The sequence below is a fragment of the Portunus trituberculatus genome, chromosome 14 (genome assembly GCF_017591435.1).
Source record: "Portunus trituberculatus isolate SZX2019 chromosome 14, ASM1759143v1, whole genome shotgun sequence".
Lineage (NCBI taxonomy): Eukaryota > Metazoa > Arthropoda > Malacostraca > Decapoda > Portunidae > Portunus > Portunus trituberculatus.
Window position 1 is genome coordinate 7,784,358 of NC_059268.1, and position 22,326 is coordinate 7,806,683.

Consider the following 22,326-nt stretch of genomic DNA (forward strand, 5'->3'; position numbering starts at 1 on the left):
GCGTCTAATAAACTGACTCCTAGTGTTTGTATTTCGCTCTGTACAGCCTTTGTCATGTAGGTCAAAACCGAGGAAAGTATAGAAATGTGCGTAAGTGTCAGTCAACCATGTTAGTATAGGAGAGTAACCTGTGTGTGTGTGTGCCAGTGAATTATGTAAGTTAAGCGACAATTATGTTATTCTTAACTGTTTACATATCTCTCTCTCTCTCTCTCTCTCTCTCTCTCTCTCTCTCTCTCTCTCTCATACACATTTCCCCCATTTCGCCGTTACTCTCAATCTAAAGACATTTCCCGACGCATGACATTAAGCTCGACGTATATGGCAGGTCTCGTAGTTTTTATCCTCTATGATCCTCTCACGTTTCCAGCCAATTTCCTCAACACCAGCATTACGTTTCGTCGTAGTCCTAAAGTACCTCTGTTTTGCCAGCGTTAGGGGGAGGAGGTGAGGGAGAAGAGGGAGAAGAGGAAGGGAGTGTATGTTATGGCTCCCTTTCTCCACCCTTCTCTCTCCGTGCTCTTCTTCTCTCCCTTCCCTATTAAAGCCACGCTGTCACATGCCGCTTTCACAGTTGTCAAGTTTATTTTATGGCATTTTCGCTGCTTATGATGGCGTGCAAGAGATGGAGGAAGAGAAGCAAGAGCTGGAGTGGTGTTATAAAGCAATGTTACTCCTTTGGTTGTGTCTTGGTAGTGGTATTCTATTTTCTCGTCTGCCTCCAGATCTTAAGTTGGTCTGTGTGTTTTGTCCTCCTGTCTGTCTCTCCTTTGTTTTTGTTTCTATCTCCTATCTGCATTTTCATTCGGTTGGGTTGGTCTTGGTTATTTTCTCTTGTTTCTCCTTTCGTTATTTTACTTCTTTGTTCATTGGTGTCTTCCTTTGTCTCTCTTCTGTTTTCTTTTTTTCTTTATATCTTCTGCTTCTTCTTTATTTCTTTTTTTAATATCAATTTTACCTCTTGTATATGTGTACATGTCTCTGGTTATATGTCATACTTGCGTGCAGCTGCTCCATTCTCTATTTTCTTTCTTTCTCTCTCTCTCTCTCTCTCTCTCTCTCTCTCTCTCTCTCTCTCTCTCTCTCTCGCCGTGTCTGATTACATTGGTAGTACCGATTCTTCCATTTAAAATATACTGGTCTTTTGTTTGGCATCGCTGAATTGTTTCTTCGGGGCTCTGATTTCCATAAAAAAAATCCTGTTATACGAGGACTGTTATTCTGCACTCAACAAAAACAACAACACCAACAACACACACACACACACACACACACACACACACACACACACACACACACACACACACACACACGTTGCAGCAGAAGCAGTAGACACATCATCAGCGGCAGTGTGTGGAATCTGTAAACGAGCAAACAGAACAGCAGGGAATAACACACCTTGCCGTAATAGTAGTTTTAGTAGTAGTAGTAGTAATAATGGTAGTAGTAGTAGTAGTAATAGTAGTAGTAGTAGTAGTAGTAGTAGTAGTAGTAGTAGTAGTAGTGGAGGTAGTAATAGTTGTATAATTAGTAGTAGTAATAGCAGTAGTAGTAGTAGTAGTAGTAGTAGTAGTAGTAGTAGTAGTAGTAGTAGTAGTAGTAGAAGTATCATTATTATTATTATTATTAGTAGTAGTAGTAGTAATTTTGAGTGTTATGTGGTTTTTGGTGCTGGAGATGTAAATGTTATTACTGCTATTAATGATATGTGTGTGTGTGTGTGTGTGTGTGTGTGTGTGTGTGTGTGTGTGTGTGTGTAGTCACTGCGCGTACATTTTAGTGAACTCTTGAATGTATTGCATGTTGTATGTACCTTATAGTCTAGGCTAAGTAAGCAAGGCGCAGAGAGAGAGAGAGAGAGAGAGAGAGAGAGAGAGAGAGAGAGAGAGAGAGAGAGAGAGAATGGGGAAGGAGCGCTTGTTCCATTAAGAGCTGTGCAGCAAGGTCATTATCTTCTCTCAGATCAGATGTCAGCGCAGTGTTGGTTTCTCCTCTCTCTCCTACCTATGTTTGGTTGCCGTTGCTTGCCTCCCCTTACCTTCGTTACCCCTACCCGTGGCTCTCCTTCATTCTCCTTCTCTTGTTCTAATTTCTCTCTTTTTCTCCTTTCATCTTCTCTCACTATTGTTTCCTTCCTTCTCACCATTATCATCTTTAACACTCTTTCATGCTAATAACTCTTTGTGTGTGTCGCATTCTGTTTTTTTCTTCTTTTTCTTGTACTCATACGTATATCTTTGCACAGAATAAATGTCTCCCGAGTCACAGACTGGTACATGTATACAAAGGAGGTGACAGGTGGGAGAGAATCAGGTGCAATGAAGAAGGGAAAATCGTAAATGATGGAGGTGGAACAAAGATCAGAGAACGGCGGGAGATTGATACAGAGGTGGTCTGCCTTAGATCAATCAAATCTTCAGTCAGGAACGTCAAGCTTGAGTCAGATATGGCTTGAGTCAGATATGGGAAGTCTTGGGAAACATTTTGCAGTTTATTTCAATGTGTTTATTGTTTCCCATTTATTGAAAGGTATCTCACTGACCGATAGTACTAATTTATTTACAAAATCAGAGGACTCAAAGATGTCAGCAGCTCATAGACATTGCTAAGGGAAAGGTTAAACGCAGTGAAACAGTAAAGGATGTTACTCATTGTTTATCCATGACTGCATGAACGCATCTCTTGTCCTGACGTTTGTGTGTGTTGGATTTGTCATAATAGCTGGCGGAAGTGCACGCCGCCCACGATACATCATTGAAGTTGCCAGACTGAAAGAAACTAAATGGATGTTTAAGAACCAAGTTATAAAGAAAACGCTTCGTGTGTTTTCGTTTCGGAGGTAAGACTTTTTTTTCAAGTTTTAATGATAGGAAAACGATGATTTATCTTGATTATTCAAACAGATGAAAAATTTATTCAAAGAGCTCAGAGGAAGAAAACACAACACTTGAATAAGTCACTCTTGTGCAGCAGGACCAACAAATACTTTTCCTTCACACACCCCGGCAGTGTCCTCGTGTTGGTCAGCGTAGTAACTCCGTGCTCCTTAATTTACAACCTGAGGACGAACAAAGGAAGTGAGAGATAGAGTCCTTCATTTAACATGGAACGAGACCCTTGTACAGTATGGCCCTAATCTCCATAATTCACTTATCTTCCCCTTCTCAGTCTTTATCTGTTTCTCTTTTACTATCGCCTTGTTCTCCTTATGCTCTATCTTCACCTCTCTGTTCATCTCTCGCATGTAGACTATGAGTGAGCGAGCAAGGCGGGTGAGAGAGAGAGAGAGAGAGAGAGAGAGAGAGAGAGAGAGAGAGAGAGAGAGAGAGAGAGAGAGAGAGAGAGAATGGCAAGAAGAATTTCGACGATTTTCGGAGAGCGGCGGGAAATATTGGGTGAGTGTGCTGTACTAGTGGATAACGAGGTGCTCATTATCAAGCATTAGGTGGTAAGGCGTCACTTGTGTTCCTCCTCCTTCAGGTGCTAAGGTTGAGAGGAAATAGAGAGCGGGGCATTACGGCAAGTGGGTGGCTAAAGGGTGCAAAGGAGTGAGGGAGAAGAGAGAATGGAGGAGCGAGTCAAAGGAGTGAAAAGAGAACGTAGAGGAGAAATACTCAGGAAAACACAAGGGAAGAGCAAATAGCAGTGTACTTGGCGGTGCTTACTCGCTTATGTGTGGTGTTCTATTCAGAGAAATAGAGTAACATAATAAATGGAGGCTTTTTGTACCAATCGTTCCCTTCGGTTAGGGTTCACAGGAAAAGAAATTTTGTAGCATAAAGAAACGTGATGAAAATATTGTAGGAAAGGCTTAAGGACTTTCACTATTGTAAAGCGTATTTGGTGGTATACAATCAATAACAACCGCAGTAACGAGGCAAGGACTGAATACTGCTACATTTTTTATTGTAGGCAGTCATTCAGTTGATCGGTAAAGGGATGCTATCTGTCAGTATTGGTACATCTATTTGGTGTTATACAGGCAGCAGCGACCTCAACAACGGGACTTTTCATACATAAACACAAATGAAATACGATTGCAATTTGCTGTGACAGTTGGCAGTACCCTCAGCTATTGGCAGAGTCCAAAAACCTTGCCGAATATGTTTTTGAAAGTTGTAGACTCGTGCTAACCGTGGCAATATAATACAAAATGGGTTCTAAACGTGAACGATCCGATTGACAAAGTACTTGGCTTTCATTGACTCGAATCTATAATCAGTTATCTTAAGGGTGTGGTTTTTTCTGCTCGTTATATTCCATCAATTAACGGAAAGAAAGTAATCATCATTAATGTTACTGAATCTTGTGGAAATTCTAGACTCTTCTATTAGACCACACGGCATCATTGGTTTGGGAAGACTGAATGGATTTAGGAAGGCGTGGAGAAGCAGGAAACTGAAATGAGGTGAAGGAGGAGGAGCAGGAGGAGGGCGAGGAGGAGAAGAAGGAAGAAGAAGAGGAGTAAAAGAAGGAGAACAAAAGAGGAAGAGGAGGAGCGGAAGAGGAAAGGAAAACAAAACGAGGAGGAGGAGGAGGAGGAGGAGGAGGGTGTTAGTGGCGGAGGAGGAGGATGAGGAGGCGGTAAAAAGAATAGAGGTAAGAAGGAAATTGTGAAACTCGGGAAAAGAAAATGTCTATATTGTGTTTGGCATGAGGGTTTTTTCCTAGAGCTTTTTATTTGAGGAAAAAATCTTATTTGTAAAATTTCTCTGCCTGGAAAAAATGATAAAAAAATGAAATGTTGTATAAATGATGACCGGATTTAGGAATTTGTTTTCTTGAGAAGCGGCTTATGGACGAGGGATCTATAAATGAAATGAGGAAGAAAGAATTAACGGCGAGAAATCTATAAATAAGGAAAATAGAATTAAACATAAACACTGCAGACTAGGAATCTATAAGTGAAATAAGGAAGGTAGAATCAAACATAACTACTACCAAAGAGAAATCTATAAGTGCAATAAGGAAGGTAGGGATCAAATAACCACTGCCAACAAAGAATCTATAAATGAAATAAGGAAGGTAGAATCAAACAAACCATGAGAGTCGAGAAATCTATAGATGAAATAAAAGAAAAATCAGACAACTTTGCTGACGAATTTATAGATGAAATAATAGAGGAATGAAAAAAAAAAACTAGCAAATCTATAGATGAAATAAGGGAATAAGAAGCAATTATAACCAAATCTTGTATCGGGAGCAGCGAGAGGCACTTCAGACACTCCGGCACGAGGCAACCAGCGATAAACTCCAGACTAGCACTCCGCCGACCAAGGCACAACTCTGAACGTTAATAACAACTTACAGTCGCAATGCAGTGATATATATGACACGCTTTACATCATGGAACAGCGCGTACAGGGGTCTGCGTGCCCTGTCCCCCCGACCCCCTCACCCTCCTCTCTCTCCCTCTCTCCTCATAACACAACAACAACACTGAGCCTCCTCTCACATTCAGCATCACAATCTCATAATGGGAGTCGTGATTATTCCTCAAACACGCGCCCACAAGCTTTCTTCCTTCCCTTGTCTCTTCCCTTGTGCGTGTCCCCAAAGACCAGTGTTTATCCAGGCTCTCCCTCCATTCTCTCTACCCTCCTCCTGGCCGCTGGCGAGGCTCAGATATGTGTGGTTTCTCAGATCTTGGTGGGTGAAAGAGTCTCCTTGTTCAGGTTATTGTGACTGGTGCCAACCTGATTCAAACTCCTACTTAGTTTGGAGCGTATCGTTTCTTTTGTTTATCTTGGTTATTTTTAATCTGTCTGTCTCTGTCTGACTGTTTGTGTGTCTGTTTGTGTGTCTGTTTGTGAGTCTGTTCGTGTCTATCTGTCTGTGTCTGTCTGTCTGTCTGTCTCTGTCTCTGTCTCTGTCTCTCTCTCTCTCTCTCTCTCTCTCTCTCTCTCTCTCTCTCTCTCTCTCTCTCTCTCTCTCTCTCTCTCTCTCTCTCTCTCTCTCTCTCTCTCTCTCTCTCTCTCTCTCTCTCTCTCTCTCTCTCTCTCTCTCTCTCTCTCTCTCTCCACCACCACCAAATCTTATAATATTAATGACTCCACCACCACCACCACCACCACCACCATCATCATCACTATAATTACCACCACTTCCTACACTTCCTCCTCTTCCTTCACTTTCACACCCACCACCACCACCACCAACACCACCTCCTTCACCACCGCCACCACAGATATTCCTTCTCATGCAAAGACCTGTGGCTCTCTTCTCGCCTGTACAACGCCAGCTAAAGTTTTCTGAGCCAGTTTGCCTCCACCTGGAATAAGGAGGCGAAGTGCATAACGTGACTTCTCTTGTCTAGGTTTCATTTGGACACTTACGGCTGGTGGGTAATGGGGACGAGAGATCCGTGTCATTCATTTACCTTTTGTTCATTTCTCCTTTTTTATTCTATTTTTTTTCGTATGAGTTTTTTTTATGTTATCTATTTTGATTTCGTGTTTTTTTTATATTTTTTCTGTGTTCGTTTTCATCTTTCATTTCGTGGATGTTATTAAATTTTCTTCCTGTGCTTCCAATATCGAGTTTCTGTTCTCGCCGTGTTTACGTTTCCCATGTTCCACCTTCATTGTGTAAAAATTTTGACGCCCCTGTACTTCTCTCTTCTCTTGAATTTCCTCTTGCATCCCTGTTTGTCTAGCTGTTTTTTTTTGCTCTCTCTCTCTCTCTCTCTCTCTCTCTCTCTCTCTCTCTCTCTCTCTCTCTCTCTCTCTCTCTCTCTCTCTCTCTCTCTCTCTCTCTCTCTCATTCGTAATTATAATTTTTGTTTTGTGTCCTTCAGTTTCTCATGTCTTTCTTGTTTTTTTTCCTTCGATATTTTCTTGAATCTAACTTTTCCCTTTCCTTTTATGCAGCATTGTTGTTTCACCACTTTTCTATATATATTTTAATCAAATTTTTCTTACCCTTTTCGTTCCTTTTTATTTCCTTCCATTACCTTCCCTTACGAGAACCTTATCTCTTTCCTCAAGAATAGTCACGTTTGCTCGTCACTTGCAAAAGAAAACTATCAAAACGCGATTCTTTGTCTTTTCCCAGCACGTGGACGGTGGCGCTGATGACTGGCAGTGTGAAAGTTGTTGTGTTCCCTGCTGTCTCTCATTGGATTCTGCCTCGCATTCATCTCATCCCTCACATTCGCGTCTCGTTCCGTCTCAATTTCGGTTTCCATTCTCTCACTGTCTGTCTCCCTGAATACAAAGGTATCGATGCTGCTGTTGTTCCCTCCACTCATGTTACAGTATGGCGTCTTTTATCGACGTTCCTTTATGATCGCTCTTTGATCCGGGGCTTGTTGTATTGCTTTCGTCTAACTCTTTTTAGCGTCCATTACTGATTTACAAGTCTTCTCCTCCATGTCCCTTTGATTCTCTTGCTTCTCTGTCTGTCTTCCCTTCGTGAGTCTTATCTTTTTTTTCTCTCAATCCAACGTCATGAAAAGGTCATAGTTATGTTTCTGTATTTTTTTAAGTCATCTGTTATGGTCAACTTTTTCTGACATATTTTCTGTTCCTCATTAGCGTGGGCACCGTGATGCATTGAGTCTGGATCATCTTAATGGGTTCCAGTCTTGGCCAGAGTGTGTTCCGGTCCTTTCCATTGTCTCTGTAGTGAATCTCTGTTGAAAGACCAGGCGGAGGCGGATGAATCGCACAAACCTGCTCAGAAGGGGTCGTTCCGCACTACTTTGACTTTATTTTTTATATAATATATACAAAAGTATATTTCTGCTCGCCATTTTCATATTTTTTTTTCACCTGTACATTCACTCCAAGTTTGTGTGTGTGTGTGTGTGTGTGTGTGTGTGTGTGTGTGTGTGAGATGTGTGAAAATATGAAGGAATCTATTTTAAAAAGATGATTGCTTGCAGTCCTTCATCACCTCCAAAGTCAGTTTTTTATTTTTTTTTATTTAAACCAGATCACATATGTTGCAGACTGCCAGAGGTCTGAGACTATGGCATAGTTCAGGCCTATCTTGGCAACAAAAGAAAACACAATACTTACAAAAGTGAGACATAAATTAAAAATAAGTAATGGTATATAATTACACTTCATCACTGCACTTTTGTTATCTCACTAGCACTTCAGCCACTCATTCACGCCTTCTTGTACGCCTGGAGGCATGTAGAGTGTTGTATGTTTCTGTTTTGCACCAGCCGGTTCCACATGAGGCTGTAACGTGGGAGGAAGAAGCGGAGTTCCTATATCACATTCTCTCTCTCTCTCTCTCTCTCTCTCTCTCTCTCTCTCTCTCTCTCTCTCTCTCTCTCTCTCTCTCTCTCTGCCAGTTTAATCTATTTCTTTTTCTTCACAAAGAGGGTTATTTCATGTAATTTCTTGGATATTAGTGTATGTAATTGCATGATTAAAGTAGTGCAGGATGGTTCCGCTGAGGTGTTCCTTGTGTTGGTATACTTGCTGTAGTTTTATAAGAAAAATTAAGTTCCATGATGATGAATTGGTCTTGAGAGAGAGAGAGAGAGAGAGAGAGAGAGAGAGAGAGAGAGAGAGAGAGAGAGAGTAGATTATTTTGTTTGCTTTGCGGTTTGCTTGTAGACAATATTACATAAAGAAGGCATTCAGGTACCAAGTAATTATAAACAGCAGGGTTTCATTACACCAGCAAAGTGATATTAGGCGTCGTTACAAGTTGACTAAAATGAACGATAGTGTGATGATTAAGACATATTATCACTGATTTAAATTGTGTTTCTATTAATCTTTATTTCACCTGTTTTAACGTGAACCTCAGTTATTTGAATCCAAACTTTCGGTGTTTTAATTTAATTTGCTTTAATGTGAAAGCGATTTATTTTAATGTGGAAGAACTATTTTGATATAAACTCCATTATTTTTTCTAATTTGAGAGTGAAAAAGTGCATATGGCAGCAGTATTGAAAAAAAAGCTATTGATAAGTGAATATACGAGTGTTTCGGACGCTATCTCTCTCTCTCTCTCTCTCTCTCTCTCTCTCTCTCTCTCTCTCTCTCTCTCTCTCTCTCTCTCTCTCTCTCTCTCTCTCTCTCTCTCTCTCTCTCTCTCTCTCCCTTACCCCCACCACGTTCCTTTGACAGCCTCCCCTCTGCTGTTCTCCCTAACTCCATAACTGCATCATGGTCCCCCTTCCCTCTCTCGCGCGACCCGCCCTGCCTCCCTCGGGTCAGGCTAACACGAGGTAAGAGGATGGTAGGAGTGCCTGGGGTGGTCCGGAGAGAGGCGGAATGGGCGGGGAAATGAAAGCAAAGATACGGGTTTGGAGAGAGAGAGAGAGAGAGAGAGAGAGAGAGAGAGAGAGAGAGAGAGAGAGAGAGAGAGAGAGAGAGAAATTACTCATCACAGAGGTTCACAAAAATCTAAAACATGAAAGCTCAACATCCACTCTCTCTCTCTCTCTCTCTCTCTCTCTCTCTCTCTCTCTCTCTCTCTCTCTCTCTCTCTCTCTCTCTCTCTCTCTCTCTCTCTCTCTCTCGTAACAGTGACATAGGTGAAAATTTAATAAACCTCAAAATAATAATTCTCTGGTATCGATCAGTATAGTAAACCTTGCCAATAGATGGGAAAACGTTAAGTACATCCAGGGAACAAATACAGAATTGAACCAGACGTGCGTAGGATGTCTTTGTGAGCGATGCCATTTGCCGCTTCTATAAGATCAATCACAAGGGAACGTCCTATGAGAGAACAGCTTCAATCACGTGGCATTTGCCCAACACAGGGAAGTAAGGAGTATTATTGTGGCGCTGGGCAGGAGAGTACTTGGAGGAGCCTTCACTACCTCGGAAGTGTTATTCATATTAGTCAGGTCACTGCATTTTGTGGATTACCTTGTGCATCTTTATTCTTTGGCTTACGAACAGGTCGTCTATGAGAAGTTGTTTAAATTGGCACATTCTATCCTTTCCTCGCGCAACAATTAATAGTATGTAAAGATCAGCAGGTTTATTCCTCTTGTTAAAGGAAAGGAAATGTCCCGCATAGTGCAGCTAATCTAACTCTTAAACTCTTAATGAGGTTTGTAAGTGTTAAACTTGAGTTAGTCACTTTTCTGTAATGACGTGAAGTTGATAGACAGACTTGTAATGAGATTATCCAAACATTGCCTCCTCTTAGTAGAGAACAACCGGTTCCTTTTAAAGTCAGGCGATGCAAGACTAATGAACTGTTCAGCGGTGAAAAAGAGACACTACTCTAACCGCCAACCAAGCACAAATGTAGATGTGTAACTCAACAACTATTTCTGTCTAGACGGAGACTTCGCTGGTGTCTTCTTTTTATAACTCTTGATTGTTGCCTTCTTTTTATAAGCCTTGGTTAGGGATGATTAGGGTTATCTCTCTCTCTCTCTCTCTCTCTCTCTCTCTCTCTCTCTCTCTCTCTCTCTCTCTCTCTCTCTCTCTCTCTCTCTCTCTCTCTCTCTCTCTCTCTGTCATCTCTTCACCCAGTTTTTACAGGACTTCACGCCCCCACGCCCTCAGTTTTGCTTTTCTATGCCGCTGTTCCTCCGTGCCTCGAGGCTTCCCTTCCCCTGTCTTGCCTTCCAAACACTGAACTCGGTTACCTACCGTTTTTCCTTCCGTGTCCCCGCCACACCTCACCCTAAGCTCTTGTCTGTCCTCCACTTTCTTTTACACTTGAGTTTGCCTCGCACCTGCGACTTTCCTCACACTCTCCCAGCCAGGCTCTTCATGTTCTTTGTCTCTTCCTATCTTCTTTTCACCTCTCTCTCTCTCTCTCTCTCTCTCTCTCTCTCTCTCTCTCTCTCTCTCTCTCTCTCCGTCTTTATCATATAGCATCTGTCTTTCATTCACTCTTGCCTGAGTAACCAAAGCACTCTTAACTATTACGTACACCAATGCAGTCTTATTTTTCTTTGTCTACGGAAAGAAACGCTGCTATGATTCCAGGTAAGAAAGTAAGGAATTATTAAAGGATGTTTTTCAGCGTGTGATTCCTGCCTACATGGTCCGCCACTTTGGCCAAATCATATTTTCTCCTTTCCTCCTCAATTTCCCGGCGTGTGTTTCGTAATGATTTCTTCAGTGGCCGCCTCAGTGTGGAATGTAATGCGAAACTTTTCTCGCTCCCTTTCTACCATTTTGTCCTCGCTTTCTTTACAATCTCTCTCTCTCCTTGCCTCACCGCAGGGTAGAGGGTGGCGTTCCGTTGCTTGTTAGGGGGAAGGCAAGGCGGGGATGGGCTTTGGGGAGCGGAGGAAAAGGCAGGTTTTGTAGGTACGACCGCTGCGTCTGCTTGGAACAAATTACCTCCGTTTCTGGTCCGCGCTCAGGTTGGCGCCGCAGATCCTTCTGACGAGACGAGGATCTTGCCCCTGCCTTGTTACCACCACCACCACCACCACCACCACCACTTCCCCTCACTGTCACCTTAGAGAATCTCCTTCCATATTGTGTCCCTTTCATCACTTGACCTTTACCTCCCCGCTCTCTCCCATTATCTATCTCCCTTCTCTCCTTCCTTTCCATCATCGATACAACAACAGTGCCTCAGAGTGTTTGGGTTTCTGTCTTCCTGTAATTTCAGAATGGGGCGAGGCAAACATTGTGCTGATCTGCTCTTTAGTACCATGCCGCGTCTTCATACTCATTCTGGTTATTCTTTATCGATTTTATACGGCTTCAGAAACTTATGTGGGGAGTATAATAGTAAAGACTCGTGCCGCTAATCTTTTGACCTCCATAGACCTTCCTAATGCACATAAAATCGTCTAATCCTATCCCAAAATTATGGTAAAAATGCGTCTTAGTATTGAAGGGATTAAGAACACGTCTCCTTCGTCTATTCTGTGTAGCATCTTCCTCTTATACATTGAGCATACTTGCACTATTACTAAAAATCTTAACAGGAAATTTCACAGCTCATCCCTTGCTAAAATCACGTTAGGTGCATGTTCTATGTAGTTTCTGCCACTGCACGCAGAGGCTCCAACATTACAGGAGCCTTAGCCGACCCTGTATGGAGTAAAGATCTCATGAATATATTTGTTTCGGTGGCTTCACTTACACTCAGTCTTGTTAAGGAAGATGGAGTAAAGAAAATCATCACCTTTCTAACTCTCCTTTAGCTAACTGTCTTCAAGAAAGCCTATACTCTAGACTCTAGAGGAACATTAAGAAGGATAAGTGGCTTGGCATTGAAATTATGGGTAACACAGCAACCCATACAAGTTTCATACCCAGGAAAGCATAGCGGGACAGCAGGGGGCGAGGCGAGGCGTTTCAAGGGAGTGAGGGGCGTGGGAGCTGAGGTAGTGACGAAGGGACTGAGTGTGCTATTGTGTTTCTTATTACCATATAAGGGGTGGAAAGAGGGAGGCGCGGGATGGAACAGTGTGGGTAAGGAAACATATGGCTTGGCAGAGAGAGAGAGAGAGAGAGAGAGAGAGAGAGAGAGAGAGAGAGAGAGAGAGAGAGAGAGAGAGAGAGAGAGAGAAAGGCTAATAAAAATGTCGGAGAGCTTGTATTATGAGCGAGCGCAGATGAGCGGATCATAATATTCATATAATTAAGAATATGCATGTAATTAAAAACACATGTTAGAATTCTCAGAAACGAATAATGAAACGAATACATAATACCTTCTCCCTCCCTTCCTCGTTTCTTCCCTTCCTCTGCGTGCGTGTGTGTGTGTGTGTGTGTGTGGGTGTGTGTGTGTGTGTGTGTGTGTGTGTGTGTGTGTGTTTCTCTCTCTCTCTCTCTCTCTCTCTCTCTCTCTCTCTCTCTGTGTGTGTGTGTGTGTGTGTGTGTCATGGTTATCTTGCTTCCTCCGTTTGAAGCTCGCAATCACTATTCGTGTGTGTTTGTGTGCTAGGTCGTCTCGTAATACGTCAAGAGAAAGAGAAGAGGAGAGAAGAGGAAGAGGGAATGGAAGAGACACGTAGTAGTAGCTTTAATAATCACACATTTTTTAGTGTAGAGAAACCGAAAGTTTTGCCCGTAGCGGATGTGTGGCCTGGCATCAATTCGTAAACGTCGCTTTGGTCACGTTCTGGCGACCGATTTTTGGTATGTGGTGCGCTGCGGAGAGGGAGACAGCAGGAGGACGACAGGGAAAGTTAGAGCGCACCCTGCTGGAGGAAAAGGGGTCGAGGGAAGCCTGGGGATGTGTTTAGTTCTGCAGGAAAGTGAGGGAGTGAGGCTCGATATGTTGCCGCATGAGTTGGCGATGCGAGAATGGGACAGGTGTTGGCGAAATGTACACCAGTCTTGGAGTTTATATTGTTTATTGAGAAAACACTGGAAAATATACGTATGAAATTGAATAATATTTGTGATGTATGTTGAGGCTTAAGTCCGTAGGGTAACAGATCCCTGGTGGACAAAGGAAAATAACAGAAAAATATGAAAATAAAGCGAGAAAAACAATACACTATCACTCATGACAAAAAGTGGTGATATTGTTTGTAACAAAGTTGGTAAATATGTAAATTTTGCTTTTAGAGATAATGGAATTATAAATACTTTTAGATACTGTATTCCAATTGCATTAAGAATTCATGTATTGTTGTTTGTACTTGTGGACATGAAATTTATATGGTCTCCCCTATATCGCATCCATGCAGGCTGTGGTAAAGAAAAAAATACTCTGCAAATAATTAACCGTTATAACCAGTATCATTAGTGAAAATAGTGTACGTGATCGTAATATTAACAAAGAGTAGAGATAGAGAAGAGTGTGATTTACTGCTCTAATTTATAAGGCGACGGATGGGAGTTTGCCATGATGGGAAGAAGCAGTCTTCGGATCTTTATTCTTTATATTCATTATGTACACAATGCGGAGACTAGTGGGTCGCGAGGCGTGGTGCGAGGTGAAGCTGTCTTTTCATTTTTTTACATAGGTTTTTATATGGACTATATGTGACTCCTCGCAGTTCGTAAAATTATCGTAAAACCACGTTTGTTTATCTGGTAATTGGTTCATTGGTACGTAAAATGCATTACCATCTAAGAAACCGTTATCTTGATGTTTGGGCGACACTTGAGACTCTTAATACTTTAACTGCCTCTCAGTTCATCTTTCCCTGATTACTAAACATTCTGAGACACCTTTACTTGTTCTATAGCCACATACAATCTTCGAAATACAAAATGTATTCTTTTTCATCGCTAACTTTCTTATAGATGCTTCTGGTGCTGATGTGTTAGTGAAAGGGTTAAGAAATCCGAATACCAACCCAGATACGCGTGATCCCTCTTGTTACATCTCACCTCCGCGCAGTGACAAGTATAGAATGGAAATGTTACAATGTCTAACACATATCTTCTCTTGAAGCCTGTTAATATGTAACGTGTATGGTGGAGGAGGAAAAGAGTATTTATGTATGAAAACTAATTGATACAGAGCCAAACACTTCCAGTCCTTTCAATATTGACGCAAAGTTTTGTTGACGTATGGTCCAGTGCTTCATACGTATCAGTCAATTGACATATCTGAATGTGTTATTCAAACCTTGACGCCACACCGGGCCGGCCCCTCAACATGTGTCCCCATGGCTCAAATACACAATCACCTGAACACACTGTAAGCATTTGGAAAGAAAAAACGTTTAGTGTGCACCACAAAGGAAAGATACAACTGTACTCTTTAATAAAGTTTGTGAACATGATTATAAACACCTGTGAACGTGTTTCCTAACCATGAAGGTGAGAACTCGTAGAGGTGTCCGATTATTATTAACACTTAATCTCTCACCATGTATAGACTTGGTTCTCAACTCTGAATGTCCCAACAGGAGCATCTCTCCTCCCAGTTTAAGGCTCAGTTCCGCTCTGTAACCGATACTCATGTTTCAAAAATACTTGAAAACAGTCGTAATTCCTTTCTCTCTCTCTCTCTCTCTCTCTCTCTCTCTCTCTCTCTCTCTCTCTCTCTCTCTCTCTCTCTCTCTCTCTCTCTCTCTCTCTCTCTCTCTCTCTCTCTCTCTCTCTCTCTCTCTCTCTCTCTCTCTCTCTCTCTCTCTCTCCTTTGGTTTGGTTGCTTACACGACATAACATTGCTTGTGATATAACGCATTATTTTGTATTCACCTTTTTTTTTGTATGACTCTTTTGAAATAATCTGATTTCTGGGCTAAATTCATTGGTATTCCTTCCTTGTCATTTGAATTATGTGTGTGTGTTTTCCTATTACCGCTACCTTTATCCTTTGCTTATTATAGCTAGTCATGTGCTGTTTGCTTATTATAGCTAGTGATATGCTGTTAACATTCAGAACATTGGAAAAAAAAAATAACACTTGCTTTTTTGGACATCAAAGAAGAAGAAAGAATAAAGGGTGAATTTTGTCTTTTCTAGGCCACTTAAATATTAGAGAGACTGAGACGAAAATAGATGGATAGAAAGGAAGGGAAGGATTATAGGAAAGAAGATCTACTTGTGAAAATTCAGCTTCTGGCTACTCAGGAGAATGTTTCTTTTATGAAGTTGATTTATTTTCTTTCTATGTAACCGTTTTTTTGGAAGTTTTTCCGAGTGTGGCGCGGGCGTCGTATTGATTTGATATTCCGTAATACAGCGGACCAAGGGAGACCTGACCGCGTACCGAACACGCTGGCGATATTGATTTTCTCTCGCGAACCAACTTATCAGTCTGTTCTTTAAAGTATTTTGCTGAGCTCCTTAGTTATTATTGCTTTTATTATTATTATTATTATTATTATTATTATTATTATTATTATTATTATTATTATCATCATCATCATAGTCGTATCGCTTCCATCCGTTCATTAACAATCATAAATCAAACTCCTTGACAAATCAGGCCTTGACAATACATAAGCAGCACGACTCTAGCTGTACACTTACATACCTTCTTTTTTCATGTAATGGCTGCTGCTTCCGTGTCACAAGCCCTTTTCATTCACTCCACGCCCATATTGGTGATCATTGTTACTTACATTTCACATTCTTTTCCTTAACCCTAAAGAAACAAAATATTCCGTCATTTCTTGTTCTTCCAGCAAGAATAAAGGTTCAGGCAAGTGTTGCGCGTGTACGCTGTTCATGTATCTTGCTGCTGATTGTGCCAAACTCTCTTCCTCTGAGTGAAGGATTCATTTGCTAACAGAAACTTGTCAGAACTTGTTGGATGACTCTTCATGGTGTTTGGCATCCAGCCAGGCTACGTCTCCTTTTTCTCTCCTCGTCTTTTGGTCCTCCATCAATCATCCAGCACTGTTGCCAGATCGCTCTCACCTAAATTAAGCTATACTCAGCCTTTTGAAGTTTTACAAGAGGTCATATTTTATGCACTGTTATATAAATTACAATATAATGTAGGCTGCCAAAATTATTAGTTTTTATTTTCTTTATTTTGTCGTCCATCGCAGTGTCGCAATACGTATTTTTCCGATTGAGTCTCTTTTGTCTTCCTTAAAACTTTGTCTCCAAGAAAATGTCGAGAAACTTTTCCCCAATGAGCGATCGACACCCGTGATAATAACATCCTCTCTATGGATAGTTTTCCTGCTTCCTTGATCCAAACGGTTTTTCTTTTTTTTTTTTTTTTTTTTAAATGGAGTTGCATTTACTCCGTCGTATACAAATGTGATCGCCGTGGTGTTTAAAAGGAATGTTCTCTAACATTACTTCTATGCTTTTTAAAGCCGGATAATCTAACAGAAGCAGCTTATCATAAATTTCTCACTGTGTCTGATACGATGGCTTATACACATAATATATCACCTTCGTATCCGCTGAACAAAAATTGATGGCAAAAAGATGTAAGATGAAGAAGGTATGAAGGCAAAAAGATGAAAGGAGAGCAAGAAGCGCAGTGACTGCACCTCCCGCCTGTAAAAGACTCTGGCTGGTAATAAGAAATGATGCCTCAGAGCTTCGTCAAAAGATTTCCTCTTAGGTTGTGGCCACCAACATTTTATATATATATATATATATATATATATATATATATATATATATATATATATATATATATATATATATATATATATATATATATATATGTGTGTGTGTGTGTGTGTGTGTGTGTGTGTGTGTGTGTGTGTGTGTGTGTGTTAAACGAGACACCTCCCTTTTTTACCTGACAGAATAAATTTCGATGCGGTTTGTCAACAAAACAAATTTTAATTAATTAATTAATTGTTTAATTAGTTAATTAAGTAATTAATTTCTTCATTATCATCATTATACTCCTCGTTTCTTCTTCTTCTTCTTCTTCTTCTTCTTCTTTTTCTACTTCATTATTTATCATCATTATTATTACTATTATTATTATTATTATTATTATTATTATTATTATTATTATTATTATTATTATTATTATTATTATTATTATTATTATTATTATTATTATTATTATTATTATTATTATTATTATTATCATTATTATCATTATTATTATTATTATTATTATTATTATTATTATTATTATTATTATTATTATTATTATTATTATTATTATTATTATTATTATTATTATTATTATTATTATTATTATTATTATTATTATTATTATTATTATTATTATTATTATTATTATTATTATCATCATTGTCATTATCATTAGCAGTAATTCCAGGTTTTAATTAGCTGCTTGACTAATTAACTTATATATTCATCAATTGTGACAAGTGTCAGTGAATGGAGGCAGGGCAGTAGAGATACAATAGGTGTACTCGTGAAGCAAATGATCCTCCATAACTCTCTTGTGACTGACATTTTAGGTACAATGTTTTGGATTTCAGGATCTATGCATTATTATGAGTTGGCGAATCCGATCATGACCAAAATATTTCCCTGTGTGTGTGTGTGTGTGTGTGTGTGTGTGTGTGTGTGTGTGTGTGTGTGTGTGTGTGTGTGTGTGTGTATGTGTGTGTGTCGATTTACATGTACTCACTGTGTGTGTGTGTGTGTGTGTGTGTGTGTGTGTGTGTGTGTGTGTGTGTGTGTGTTAAAATAGATAGTATATTATGAGTCTTTCACATTTTTCTTATAAATGAAAGAATAGATTAATGATCATATAAGACAAATGTAACGAATGTTGCTTTATGAATATATTTCTGTATAGCTACCATTCTACATACGCATTTTAAAATACATTTATGTCTATATGTATGTATGTACGTGCTATGTATATATGTATGCACTCTTGTTACCATTTACTTGTGTATTTACGTACTATGAATAAATTAGGAACATTTCTCTATTCGTGACACACAGTCTGCCTGTTATGTGTTTTAAACATGAGAGAGAGAGAGAGAGAGAGAGAGAGAGAGAGAGAGAGAGAGAGAGAGAGAGAGAGAGAGAGAGAGAGAACCACCATAGCTTGCAAATACGCTCATAGTAGAAACCATTAGTACTTCCTGCTTCATCCAGTGAGGGTTCTGAATGACTATACTGGTGAAGCACTTGTGGTGAATCCAAACCGCACCTTTCCGATAAAGACCACAAGGCAGAGCGCGCGGGAAATTAGCGACAATGAGAAAGATTTATGGGATGGAGGGAAACCTGAAAAAGAGAGAGGAAGAAAAAAAACTTTGACGGGAGTGAATGAGTAAAAAAAAGAAAAGAATGAAAAAAGAAAAGAATGAGGGACTGATGAGGACACAGATTGGACCGAGACTATAGTAGAACAGAGAGAGAGAGAGAGAGAGAGAGAGAGAGAGAGAGAGAGAGAGAGAGAGAGAGAGAGAGAGAGAGAGAGAGACGCAGCACCTACTCAAAAACTGAGAGGCGGAGCGATAAATAATGTGTAAGTGTGGAGAGGGAAGGCGTCTTTCTCCTTCTCTTCCCTCCCTTTCCCTTCCTTCCTCTTCCCATTTCTTTCTCCCTCCTTCTCTTCTCGCACTGGTTATGTATTCTTCATGATTAATGAAGTATCTGTTTGGGAGCTTTGCCAAAACTCTCTCTCTCTCTCTCTCTCTCTCTCTCTCTCTCTCTCTCTCTCTCTCTCTCTCTCTCTCTCTCTCTCTCTCTCTCTCTCTCTCTCTCTCTCTCTCTCTACCGAGTTTACTTATTGCTGAAGCACTGTCGAAATCTAATAGCGGAATCACCCGTTCCTTCCTTCTTCCTTGTGGTGAAATCCATGTGGTACTCGCGGGGTAATTCAGTGCTTGTGACAATATACATTTACTCGATTCTTGCTTCTGAACTCTGCAAAGGTTGTAGTTGGTAAGGAATTATGTTTTGGGAAGAGAGAGAGAGAGAGAGAGAGAGAGAGAGAGAGAGAGAGAGAGAGAGAGAGAGAGAGAGAGAGAGAGAGAGAGAGAGAGAGAGAGAAAAGTATCAATATATTATAGTATTTTCTTATTCTCAAAGAGCATGAAATTCCCAAGGATGGAAGCGACATTTGAAAGGGATTTAAGTTTTTTATTTTGCATCTCTTAAGCATGTATCAAGCAGCCGTCGCCAGCGTGTGGAAGTGGGAGCACCAAGGGATGGACTGCATATCATGGCTTAGTGGTTTCTTGAGACAGAGTTGAACAAGGAAGTGACCTTAAGAAATTATTGGCCTTGGTCTCTGTTAAACTTGATTGATGGTCGTATAATCCACAGTTCATTTATCACATCTTTACGTACTAGTTCTTATCCACTATTATCTTTGCTATTCGCCTCCGTCAAGGACATAGTAGTATAGTATGTGATTTCCTTAGTCTCTTCCTGTTCTCAATGATTCCACCTACTACTACTACTACTAAATACTAAATACTACTACTACTACTACTACTACTACTACTACTACTACTACTTAATTTATAACTCTCTTCCTCTTGTTATGATATGGGTTCGTCAAGATTGTGTGTGTGTGTGTGTTTTTAAATGTAAGAGCAGGAATTGAAGAGGATATTCAAGGAAAGAATTAACCGAGAAAAGTCACACATGCATCACTTTTGTTCTTGATTCACCTTTCGTCATTCCAAAACGTGATTTTTCTAGCTTCAAATGACATGCTATTGACTTTTTTCATATATTCCGTTTTGGATATTATTATTTTCTCTTCTCACAGTAGAGCTTTCAGATATAGACTGTTATGTTTGTTCTAACCAATAGATAATTCATTACTGTGATGTGAGAATGGAGTCATTATAATTACCTGAGTACAGGTGTGTGAGTTTGATGGGAAAATGAAGACTACGCTTTATTACAACATGATCCACATGCAGTTTGAAAGCATTTCTCTGATACCACACACACACACACACACACACACACACACACACACACACACACACACACACACACACACACACACACACACACACACACACACACACACACACACACACACACGGCCCGGTAGCTCAGTGGTTAGAGCGCTGGCTTCACAAGCCAGACGACCGGGGTTCGATTCTCCGGCCGGGTGGAGATATTTGGGTATGTCTCCTTTCACGTGTAGCCCCTGTTCACCTAGCAGTGAGTAGGTACGGGATGTAAATCGAGGAGTTGTGACCTTGTTGTCCCGGTGTGTGGTGTGTGCCTGGTCTCAGACCTATCCCAAGATCGGAAATAATGAGCTCTGAGCTCGTTCTGTAGGGTAACGTCTGGCTGTCTCGTCAGAGACTGCAGCAGATCAAACAGTGAATTACACACACACACACACACTTGCATTGTTTGTATTTCATACCAAGTACATGACTATTTTATATATATATATATATATATATATATATATATATATATATATATATATATATATATATATATATATATATATATATATATATATATATATATATATATATATATAGAGAGAGAGAGAGAGAGAGAGAGAGAGAGAGAGAGAGAGAGAGAGAGAGAGAGAGAGAGAGAGAGAGAGAGAGAGAGAGAGAGAGAGAGAGAGAGAGAGAGAGAGAGAGAGAGAGAGAGAGAGAGAGAGAAAGAAAGCACCACCACACGCTTCTTGATCTATAATAAAGTGTTAACATGTGGACGCCCTTGATATTGGAGTCACTTTCTCAGCGAGCACCTGTATCGGCAAAGGCTTCTGAATACAATTAACTAACACAGGAAGATTAGAGACTTATCGATTTCCTTACATCACGTGCGCCAAGAATAGAATGTAGCATCTCCTTTCATATGTAGCTATTCACACTTCATTCTCTTTCTTCCAGGAGCTGAGTTCAGTGGAAATAATTCAGTGACATCAACGTTTAAGTTCATTTTCTCCTTTTTAAAGGCCATTGAATTCCCACGCATGACACGACATTTGAAAGAGAACAGAATTATTGTGTTTTTATGTTTGATTTCTTGTACTTTTCTTTATGCAGCATTTTTACTTATGTTCTTGTTCTTAATCAACTTGGTGCGAATTAATCAATGGAATCAGCAGATCATCATTTGACCTGATTGTCGCCTTACATCTTGGACTGACTTAGGATAGCAGGAAGAGGTCACCATGTCGCGTGATGTGAAGTCGCTGCACCTCAGAAATTAAGCTAATTCCTGTCCAGAGAGATGCAGGACACGTGCACCCGGAACTTGTGCACCGCGGCAAAGGAAGGCTACAGAGAATGAACAAGTCGCTAAAGTTAAAGTACAATTGACTAAATTATTTGAAATTTACAAAGAAGGACACGCATTTATATACCTATTGCTTGCCCTTTAATTTACTAGAGTATATAAGTTCTTTCCTCTAATTTCCATCCTCTCCTCTAAAGTCTTCATTAGTCAGTCTGCTCGTCTCCTCCTTACCAGTACGTGACTCTCTGCTCTTCCTCTCCTACATGACTGTCTCCTGCCGCCCTCCTCCCCCACACACACTCAGCGGAACCTCGGGGGTCATTCGATAGGCCAGTGAGAGAGTTAATAAAGCCGCCAACACGCCTGTCCACGACGCTCGTTTTTCTTCTACAGCTCTGGTGCTGAGAAAACTAATTACCGAGGTGTGTGTGTGTGTGTGTGTGTGTGTGTGTGTGTGTGTGTGTGTGTGTGTGTGTGTGTGTGTGTTCTTTTGTTTACATTGCATCTATGTTCCACTGGTGTCCGCCCTTATGGTCGTTCGCCGCCCGTCATATGATGCACGACAGGAAGGATTTCTTGAAGCATTTTAGAAAGAACTCCATTAACTGTACCATACTCTGCCATTAGAGTCTCACTAGTGTGTTTCCCCTTCACAGGTGTGACCGCTGCCACCACTGAGACGCACCACAGCAGCCCTTTCCCGGGTGAGTACATAATATTTCTCTTTTGACATCCATATGTGTAACATCTCGATCATAAGTCCTCGGTTTGATACACGAGATAATCTGTTAAAATATCTCAAGATTTATCACAAATTTAAACATACAACTATTTTGCTGAGAAGTTATCCTAGTTAGTTATTTTTGAT

General features: G+C 40.4%; 1 protein-coding gene across 2 annotated transcripts in view; it reads left to right on the forward strand.

Annotated features, from left to right (window-relative positions):
• Positions 1–22,326, forward strand: part of LOC123503546 (neural-cadherin-like) — a 207,771-nt gene that overhangs the window by 74,387 nt on the left and 111,058 nt on the right. For both annotated transcript variants that reach the window (XM_045253399.1, XM_045253400.1), the window contains exon 2: positions 22,115–22,162. In XM_045253399.1, coding sequence (XP_045109334.1) covers positions 22,115–22,162 — 48 coding nt within the window. The remainder of the gene's footprint in view (positions 1–22,114; positions 22,163–22,326) is intronic.